We start from the raw sequence: 11028 nt of genomic DNA, 5'->3' as shown, positions 1-11028 counted from the left end.
CTGGGAACACCGCTGGGAATACGGAGTCTCACCTTGAAAGAAGCAATACTGTTGCTACCTACTGAAAACTGTCCTGTACTGCTGTATTCTATGCATGGGAACGTGAACCTGAGGGGCGGGTATTCAAAATTGCATATTTAATCATGGGAAACTGAATTCTAGGAGGTGGTAAAGACCGCACCACCTCTCCTGACCAATCACAATGTGGGAAACTGTCACTTGCAACATTTATGGGTGGTCTAAGGGTCCCCAAACTGTATAACTACCCTAGTTTAGCTTAGGAAAATTGTCCGACTTGTCCGAGTAGCAGACCTGTCACTGACCCTACGATCTCAATAGGTGCTCATTCTGAAAGTGCTGCGGAGCACTTTGTCCGTACTTTCCACAATCTCCTAAGGGGTGGAAAATCCTAAGTGCTGGCGAAGCACTTTGCTGGGGAATTCGAAAATCCAATCAGGGTTTCTGGCGGATTACTTGCAGGAGGGGGTAACGCAGGCGTTGCTGTCCGAAGCTGTGGGTGTTGGTCGTACCCTGGGAGGCCCAGTCCTTGATCCGAACCTGAGGGGTATCCTGTCCTTATTCTCCGTGAGCTGTACCTGCTCACAGTCTGGCATTCCTTTTCTGAGGGTCCCCGTCCCCGTCTTCCCAACTGACCCGTGGCCAGGGTTGGTCTTCAATCTGAATTAGGTAAATATAGATTGTGGGTTTGCGTATCTCTTTTTTCTCTCTCTCTCGCTGATCTGTTAAAGCATTCTTACCTGTGTTATTGCCTTATTGCCATTGAACTTATATGTGCCTGAATTTTAGTTGGTTCCTTCTCTCCCCCTCTCCTTTAGAAATTCATTGATTTTATAATCCATAGCATGTTCCCGTTTTTCCCTTTCCTTTAGTGGTTTGCAGTGAGTTTAGCAAGAATAATCTGAACACTTAGGTTAAGTACATGGTCTAAGTCCCATCCCATTCCTATGTTCTAGTATAACGTTGCAGTGAATAGGACGTGCTAAAACTTCTCCCTGTAGTTTCCCATATACTCTAAATGGTCATATTTTTTTTGTGCAAAGTTACCTTTTGGTACTGATTTTGATGTTTGATATATTTCTCTGTGTATCGCTTATTATTTTGGCTTCTTCACTTTGAATTCTTATATAAAAACTCGAACTTAATCAGGTGTCTGTGGTCATTTTACAAAACTGTGGAAAGTATATTACTGATTTTAAGTGTATTGGATGTTAGGCCTGTCTACCTTTTCTTAAACAGCTCCAGGTCCGTCAAGGAATTGCGCCCGTGGTAAGTCGGGTGCATGGTAAGCAGAGGTAAATCCAAACTTGATTACTCCTAGCAGCGTGCAGGAGGAGAAATCCTCACCCAGTTTTCACCCAAACGAAATTAATGTGTTCATCACGCCGAGGGCCCAGTGCGTGTTAGAGAATTGGTATCCCGGGTGACCTGGGGAAAACTGCGCGCTCTAGCATAAATAGGTGTGAGAAAAAAATATATAAATAAAAATAACTCGCCCCACCCCCCAAACCAGCTTTTTTTTTTACACATTTTATTTGCATTTTGGTAACAGTAATACAGTCTCATGGTCTTGTTTTTTTTCTTGTTCACATAGGTTCTTGGTTATCATTTCAGATTTAGACTCACTGTCTAGTCAGCTATTATTACCTCCATGTATCCTATTTCCTAACATGTTCCAACTGCTGTTCGGGACCTGCCTCTGCATCATTTATCTGTAGAGTGTGTACTGGTCCAGCTCCTTCCCTTATCCCCACCCACTATCCGGGTTCTGCTCCTTGGGGGTAGCCTCTACTAAGACCCCCTGTCCAGCCACTACCCCCTTCCCTTGAGGAGTGGGGGCTGAACCAAGGGGCATTGCACTGTCTTCCTCGCCCTGTTAATTTGTTGGCTCATCTACTTCTCACTGAAAATAAAACAAGGAAGCGCGTGCATGTTGCGGAGACGTGGCCTACGGTACAGAGCTGTTACGTTGGGGAAGGAGGGCTCGAGTGCTCCGCGTTGGCGCGACGTCCTGTGATTCTGCGCAAATCACTAAGTCTCCCCGTGCATTAAAAATACATAAATGTATCCACCGTTTTGTAACGTAGTCTGGTGGCTCTCAAATAAAGCGCCCCAACGCCCGGTGCCCTACTCGTTGTTTGACGTCCCGGTCGTAGCAGGAAACCTAGACCTCCACAGGCCGAGCCAGTGGCACGCCGAGCTGCCGATGATCCCAGGGCATCGATCTGAGAAAGAGCCACCGTCACCGTGAGCATGCGCAGGCGAGCAGTGTCTTAACGAGAGCGCCAGCTTCCGGCTGGCCTCCTAGTGCTCTGTGTATGCAGGCAGTGTCCATGAAATAAGCATGATCAAAAAGGTTTAACTAGCACGCAAAAGTGTCTCTTTTGTGCGCATGCCCTGGATTTTTAAGTGTAACCGTAGAGGCCTCTGCGCTGCCAGAGACACAGATTTTTTTTAACAAGTAGATTTTATTAATAATAATAAAAAAGGAGCATCCTGGCTGCTTGTCATAATGGCTGCTACAAAACAGTTGTCTAGGCAGGAGGCAGATGAGGTGAGTAAATATCCTGTAGTGGGTCTCGGTGTTTGCTAGAGTACTCGACTGCCGGGGTATGCAGAACATAAACTGTAATGCAGTCTATCCAGACGAATCTCTGCCCTCTCTCGGTCCATTCTTTCTGGGCGCAGCAACTGTCTGGAAACTTTATCTCCCACTTACTCCTGAATTTATCTCATCACTCACCCCCCCACTCCTAAAGGTTGCATCTCTAATGTATTCTTGATGTGATTGTTGGGTAGCTATTATCTTGTAACGCTCCCTGTTGCCCTTTGGCCAAGTCCGTGCGATATAGAATCACACAAATAAATAGACAAGATTTACAGAGTGGATGGTCTGATTGCCCTAAGAAGCATATGAGGCCAAATAAAACACGATAAACTTAACACTGGACCAACTGTCCAAATGGTAGGTGCCATCAACTTATATGATCCTGAACGCATGTAACATTTACCTTTTACATTGCTAAGAGCTGTGACCTAAGACACAATATGAGTATCACTCACGCCCAGCACCAAGATGCTTCCTACAAAGGCGCAAGTCCACTATTCCGACAAATCACCCTCCTCCTCCCACCCCCCCCCCCCTCCCCCATCGTGTAGCGTACTCCTTCTTTAATAATGCTATACCTAATTGCAATTACGATACATTAAAAATACTGACTTGCCTTCCGGTGACTTTGTTTAGGACGAATATATGACAAATAAAGGGTGCAATTTTACTCTACGTTTTAATATAAGAAAAATGCAGAATTTAAAAGCATCTTTATTTATTGCTTTGAATTTTGCGACCCACTGTTGGGGAAACGATGTATTATGTGTTGCACCAGCACTGGAAATTTTATGACCCTTGTGACATAGCGTTTGAAGTTTGACAGCTATGCTGAGGTCGTATTGCACATGGTAACTTAATTCTACTTAAGTTATCAATCTTGTAGACTATATCATGGTTTAGTCTGATAGCAGAACATTTATAGAGCTTCCATATCTGCAGAAACAGCGTAAGTATGGTGACACAGTGAATACATACCAAAGAAAAAAATAGTAATAATTTCGATTTGATAGAAAAAATATGCACAATTGCTGTAAACCTACCTTGGAGAGCCCCCAACCTACACCGCCTTGCTAAAAATATAAAAATAAACAGCCCATTTCTTTCCTGACACCATTACCAGAGGAGGAAGGTAAAGTTATATTTTGCTCCACCAGGAATGTATTGCCCACACGAATAGGTCAATCAATAGAAACTAGTCTTGTAAGAGCGATTAAACTAAAGGTCTAACACAGTGCACTTTAAACCCCGGGACACCTCAGCGCAATAGCACTTTAAACATTAGCTCTTGCACTTTAAATAACGGGATCACACAAATACCCGAGGAAAATGGTCACACTCAGAGTAGCACGTTTTTAAAGAACAATCATTCGAGTCAAGGCCTCACAAGAACTGCATTAAAAATATTTTTATATTCGTTCTAAGTTGGAGTTTTAGGTCCGCTTTAAAAGACTTGCCAGGAACCCACCCTTAAATCAAATTTGATGAAATATAAGGAATGAATGATTGTGTAATGGTTTTTATTGACTAAATACATAAATAAATACAATACAATACAAATAAGTGCAGTAACTGATCTTGTTCACTCAGGCTTTTTCATAGTAAAGTGTGAAACCTTTTCTTCATGTTTCGGTGTCGTTTTCTAACTAACATGTAATGAGCACTGTTTTAAAACAAAAATTGTCGAGCACTTTTAGGTCTCAAAGGGTGTCAGAGCTCTTTGAACGTAGACAAAAGAAACATGACTACAGACGTTAAATTAATTCATCAAAACAATGTAGAAAACAACGGCAGAGTATGCTAAATCTGTTGTGTCACATTTTGTGTTTCAGGATCCTGTCACATTTTGTGATGTTGTAGCCCGTTTCTCTGAGGAGGAGTGGAAGCTTTTACAGCTCTGGCAGAAAGATCTTTACAGAAGTGTGATGAAGGAAATCCATCAAGTCTTGATTGCTTTGGGTGAAGTTATTTTGTTCTAAATTTATATATAGATATTTTATTTTAACATTGTTTTGCCTAATCCATATTTTTAGAATTCTCTGACAACAATAACTTTGTATGTACTTACATATATACATTTTTATGCATATCTTATGCCATGCCAGTGAAAATAAATTTGGCCAAATAACGAATTAATTAGAAAAATAGTACTGCAAACCACATTTAAACTGCTTTATTATTACACTTCAAAGGCCAAAATTCCTCACTATTATCGCAATACAGCAAAACTGACCTTAAAAAACTGTGCTTATTGTCTCAGAGATTCCATTCTATAATCAGTTGGCAAAAGATAAAAATTGGGCCTTACGCACATAGCGTAGTTATTGTGATTCTAGTTCAATGCATGAATTTAACACATTGTGCATGGTTACATACTTTTGTTTATAACTATTGCCTCTGAAAAAATAGTACAGCATAAACACGCATGCAGCTCTGCTGAGTATAATATGCTGTTTATTACCATTGTTGAGGGGCATCATGATGACCCACTCAAAGTTTCGCCTGTTTATGGCTCTAGACCCTTCCCCACACTTAACCTTGATAATAAATAGCACATTGCACTCTGCGTATCTGAATGTGTGCCATGACTGTGTAAATAAATATCGTCCACTAACTTATTTGGAGCAATTATACGGATGAACACACATTGACACATTTATTACTGCATTGTAAAGGCCAAAATCCATGTGATTCCCATAGTGCAGCAACATTAGACATTTTACTGAAATAAATAAATAAATAAATAAATCCACATTTGTAAAGCGCACAATCACCCGCAAGGGTCTCTAGGCGCTGGGGGCAGTCGGGAAGATTAAGCAAGCTATTGCCCAGAGTCACATGGTGCTGGGCTAATCTGCCGCCGGTGCCAGGGATCGAACCATGATCCCCAGATTCCAGCGTCAGTCGCCCTAGCCACGGCGCCACACCTGAAAGAGGGTGACACAAGTTCTGGTTTGCGCCATAAACCTTAACTTGTGAATTTCAGTAGTTTTTTAAAAAAAAACGTTATTTTTCATTTTACTGACTGAAAAAGAAAACATACATTTGGGAAAAGGAGTTGTTAATACATGGAGTATGTTCAATTGCGGGCAGCCAGTTACAGCAGCGGGCGGAACATATTGTGGCAGGTTCTTTAATGAGAAATACAGAGTTACATCAACATCAAAGATAAGCAAACACATAGGCAAGTTTCTTACAGGCTTAACCATCGGGCATAGGCTAGGCAGCACAGTTATTTAAGGCTTGGTTCTGTCCTGTCGTGTGTGAGGTCTAGACTACTCCCATCCGTGTCCAATTCCAAATGATAGTATTTTATCCATGGCATCCGAATCTTTCTAAATTTACACGGGCAACCCCGCGCCTAGTAAATCACTTTCTCCGCAATCATATTTAGGTCCATACTAGCCTTCCATTCCTTGAGTTTCACCTCATTAGTACTCTGACCCCTGGCCGTAGCCGCTCCTATCCTGAAGGAGTGGGTCCCAAAATCGCCCGGGTCCAAGCCCGCCGCTGCGATTGCCAATGTTAACACCCTCTGAAACTGAAACCTCGTCAGTGGGGTGGCATCGATGTGTCTCAGCAGACTCCCACCCCATGTATCCGCCCTCAGCGCCAGATATTCCTCAACGCACTTTACCGGGCACATGGGGGACCCTTGCATGCGCTGGACCACAACACTGTCTCCCATAGCTGTCTGGTCAGTCTTGGACTTAGCTATCGTAACCACCATTGAATCACCCCTAATCAGGATGTGATTCCTACACAGGCCTCCCCCCACATCATTCTTATTCCTTGCTACCAGTTCGCTCACTCGCATAGCCCCATGGAATGCTAATGCAAAAGCGGCCCGGAACAGCACAGCCTCGAATTGGGAGGAACATGTCGTTGGTAGTATCGCCATGATCAGGGACAACCTCTCTAACCCAATCGGGCGCCTCTCATCCACTCTCCGACCCTCAAGGCGCTGCCAGCCACGAAGGGCTTTCCTTGCCAAAAAGGAAGATGTCGGGTCCTTGACGCCATGCACCTGCGCCATGAATGAAATGGCCGCCCGGTGCCTATTGGCCGTTGCCACTGATCGGCCTTCCTTATGTAATGCTACCAGAAACCTCAGGAAGCAATCCTCCTGACCCCATTTCTGTTCCCCTGCCGGACCCAAAAATGCACAATAGGAACGAAACGCTCCTTCGTATGCCTTCCTTGTCCTGGGAGCTAGGCTTGCTGCCACGAGGTCTTGTAATCCGGGGCACCGATTAGCCAGAGTACTTCGGGGAATGGTGCCGCCGCTAGGTCCGCAGTAGGTAGATAACCCCTGAACGCCTGCATATGTGAACGAGAGAGTACATCAGCAGCACAATTCAGTACCCCCGGCACATGCTTCACCCTGAATTGTACATTTAACTTCATGCAAATTAGTACAATTTCCTTCAGCAGTCTCAATATCAACTTGCAGCGTGCTGCCTGATTATTTATACATTCAACAACAGTCATATTGTCAGACCAAAATACCACGAGTGATCTTTGAACTCATCCGGCCAGGCCTTGAGAGCCACAAATATAGGGAATAACTCCAGGAAACCAATGTTATTGGTGAGGCCGCTGGTGTGCCACCATGTCGGCCATGTTTACGCCGACCATCGATTGCCCAGAATGGCGCCAAAACCCACGCTCCCCGCCGAGTCAGTCCACAAACCTAGCTCGTCCGAAGACGCTGGCGGCTTGTGCCACACCACTCGACCGTTAAAGTCCGCCAAGAATGCTAACCAAATACGCATGTCCTGGTGGACCTCTGCAGACAGTCTTGTGCGGTGGTGTCCTTCTTTGAGACCAACCATAGCCTGCGCAATAGAGTGCGAAAAGGGGCGGGCCATTGGTATCACCCTCAGGGCAAAGTTAAGCTGACCTACTGCCTGTTGTAGCTGATGCAGGGTCACCTTCTCCTTACTAAGGCACAGTTCCAGGGAAGCCCTAAATTTTGCTATCTTCCCTACCGGCAAACGGAAACATCCCTCCACAGAATCGAGCTCAATTCCCAGAAACTCGAGTGTAGTAGATGGTCCCACCGTCTTACCTGGTGCCAATGGCACCCCGAATTCCCTCATGAGGATGCAAAATTCTTGTAGCGTCTGCGCACATGTTGTGTCGCCGGCTGCCCCCAAAAACAGAAAATCATCTAAGTAATGCATAACATGGCGATGCCCAGTGGCCTCAGTGAATGCCCACTCCAAAAAACAGCTGAATTTCTCAAAATAGGCACAAGAGATGGAGCAACCCATCGGCATGCATCTATCCATGTAATAACGTTCTTGGAACACAAAGCCTAACAGGCGCTGGTCCAGTGGGTGTACCGGGAGCAACCGGAACGCCGACTCGATATCTGACTTCGCCATCAGCGCTCCGGGCCCCAGGCGATTCAACATGGTGACGGCATCATCGAAAGATGCGTACTGCACCGAACAAACTCCTGGGTCAATTGCCTCGTTCACCGAGAAACCCTTCGGTGCTGACAAGTTATGGATCATCCTGAACTCCCCTGGGTCTTTTTTGGGGACTACTCCCAACGGGGAACAGACAAAATTTGCCACTGGAGGGTGCTGATATGGGCCCGCCCCCCGGCCTAGTAAAACCTCTTTTCCAATCTTCTTCTCTACCACCGCTGGATTATGCCGAGCCGATAATTGGTTTCTACAATGTGATTCCCCACGAAAATTCCCCGCCGGGATGCGGAAACCATATAAGAATCCGTTCCTCAACACCCCAGCGGAGACATGATCAGGGTATTTGTTTAGCCAGGGGGTTATTGCCATGATATCAACAGGGGTAGGCAACGGTACATGGTGACCCTCCTCAGTCCTGTTTGGACCCTCCCTTACCTCCCGGCCCGCCATTTTTGGATCTGCACGAACTTTCCGGGTGTGAGGAATTCCCACAACCCGCACATGCATGCCTGAACTTACATGCCCTCTGTGGTCTGGAGCAGTTGCCTCTATTAAAGCTCCAACAGACCCCCCGTTTTCCCCCATTCCCACCGGACTTTGGTTGGTGATCGCCACCGGCGCCCGCTCGAAAGGGCACCGCGGGCTGTTGGCGGGAAAACCCCGACCCATTCCAACCTGACGAGGACGCCTTCGTCTCGCCCGGCAGGAGCTGCTTCTGCCAAGAAATCGAGTTGAGACAATCCCACGTCAGAGATGAATCGTACTCCTTGGCCTTACGGAACTTCATGTCGTAACCCATCCATTCATTCCCTTCATATGTTTCATAAAAATCCATTATTCGAGCCTGGTAGCAAGACAATTCTGGCAAAACCTCTGGCTTACGTTCCCCAATAATTGCAGTAAACATCGCAAAGGCCTTGGCCCAATTTGTTATTGTCTCATCCACCCTGAAACCCGCCATCTTGGCTCGCCAGACATTCGGGTGCCACAAATCTTTCTGCGTTTTAGCATACTCCATCTCACGATGGTCCGTTAAAAGAGAAAACATGTTAACGTACTTGTCTGCCCAAATTAATTCTTTCGTGGCCAACGGGATATGTTGAACCACTTTCTCCCGTCTTGAGGGCAATGAGCCCCCCCCGCTATTGGCAATGCCTGCTTACCCGGTTCGGTTGACGTTCTCGCTGTTTTTTCCACGTCAGCTGCCGGTCCTTCCGATGTTACCTGTGGGGGGACAAGAGGGAGATTCGCCTTTGCGGCATCTCGCGACTGCCGCAACTGCTGGATTAGTAACCTGGCCTCTTCGGCCGTGTCTCCAGGTGCCGTAGCACCCCCTGTTTTCCTGCCGAGCCATGCGGTCAACTGGGCGGCCAATTCAGGCGGCATGTCCTCCTCGCTAGCGGGCGTAATCATAACCGGTATCGGCTGACCCGCGTCTGGGAGTACTGGGGCCTCGACCGGAACAGCAGGGCTAACCGGGGGTACCTCGGGGACAGGGACCTCCCCCCTTGGGGCCCTATTCCTGACCCGCTTCCCCCTACCCTCCGGGGCAACATCCGGCAATGCCGGGCCTATCACCTTCTTTGGTTTACCCGGATTGTGCATCGCAGCCATCTGCTTCTTCATGTTCGCCATATCTCGCCCCACGTTTTGTTCCATCTTCGTCATTCTGCTAATCAACATCCGGAGCATCTGGTCCGTCTCGGATTTCTTTCCTGCCTTCTTGCCAGACATTCCTTTCAGAAACGGTCCTAATTGGAGTCGCTGAAAGAGAAACACAAGAATTAAAAAATTCTCAAAATTGCTCCTTGTTCCGTCGAGGGCTCACGTGCAACGAGTGGGTGCAGCTTCCAAGCACAGGAACAAGAGGATGCTTCTTCGGATTCCCGCTCTCTTTATTCCTCGTCGGGAGGGCGTGAACCCTCCGCTGGTACGCCTACTGGGCGTGGCCATCGGCGTAGGTGTCTAGGACAACCCCTCTTGGGCGGGAGGAGGCGCGTCCCCGGCTACACCACTTCGGGCATACCAGCCGTGACACGCCCCCCGCCCAAAATGGTTTCCCGGGAGGATCGGGGTCCCCAACCATACGTTCGGGGGGACCGAGTGGTCGCCCCTTTCCATACTAGCCTTCCATTCCTTGAGTGTGGGAAGTTGTTGGGCCCCCAATACTTAGCTATGTCCATTTTCGCTACTACTAATCCTAGATTGGCCCACAGGAGCCTGTGTCGCGGCAAGTCGATGTCTGTATGGACACCCAGTAAGAGGAATTTCGCGTCCAGCTTTAGTTGGTTTCCCAATATATTGCTCAGTTCTCTGCGGATCGTGTGCCAATAGGTTTGAATGTGTCTGCACTCCCACAGGGTGTGTATGTACGTGTCGTGCTCCACATGACATCGGAGACATGTTGGATCCTCCGCCCCCCCATCTCATGTAAACGTGCTCTATCAAAATGGAATCTATGGAGGATCTTATATTGTTTGAGGCGCTGTCTCAGTCTGACCACTACCTCGCGTGGGTGCATAAGGGCCGTCTCCCAATCTATATCTTCAGTGGGCCGGTGGTAAGTTCCCACTTGGCTCGCAACGAGCCAAGGTTGTCCGGGATATTGTTGATTTGTGTCTTGTAGGTCAAGGATATCGCCTGGGTCGGGATCTCCTCCTGGAGGAGCCTGCCTTCTAGCGGGGCATATTCTGACAGCTTCACACCTTCCAAACCTTCAGCATGCCAGGCGTGTTTAATTCTAAGGTATGTATAAGGTTGGAAGCTATGAAGTTGGTATTTAGACTGAAGGGAAGAAAAAAGGCTAAGGAGCACCCTTCCAAAAGATCCCCTATCTTAGAAAGAATTTCAGTAGTTTGATACGGTTGAGTTAGAACCAAGCCATGTGTTCCTTCAGTGAATTCCAGTGTTTAAATGGAAATTTAGACCTTCATTTATAATATAATGCGACTCTTCTGGTCACAC

General features: G+C 46.9%; 1 protein-coding gene across 2 annotated transcripts in view; it reads left to right on the top strand.

The window, feature by feature from the left end:
* Positions 1-2397: 2397 nt before the first annotated feature.
* Positions 2398-11028, top strand: part of LOC147747978 (uncharacterized) — a 108404-nt gene continuing 99773 nt past the window's right edge. Inside the window, exons 1-2 of one of the 2 annotated variants that reach the window (XM_086957474.1) lie at positions 2398-2572; positions 4459-4585. In XM_086957474.1, the coding sequence (XP_086813600.1) occupies positions 2531-2572; positions 4459-4585 (169 nt within the window). In that variant the 5' untranslated portion in view covers positions 2398-2530. The remainder of the gene's footprint in view (positions 2573-4458; positions 4586-11028) is intronic. The other variant, XM_086957484.1, reaches the window with a different exon arrangement.

Source organism: Lissotriton vulgaris, chromosome 1_1, assembly GCF_964263255.1.
Source record: "Lissotriton vulgaris chromosome 1_1, aLisVul1.2, whole genome shotgun sequence".
In the NCBI taxonomy this organism is placed as follows: domain Eukaryota; kingdom Metazoa; phylum Chordata; class Amphibia; order Caudata; family Salamandridae; genus Lissotriton; species Lissotriton vulgaris.
This window is presented reverse-complemented; position numbering and strand designations above follow the sequence as displayed.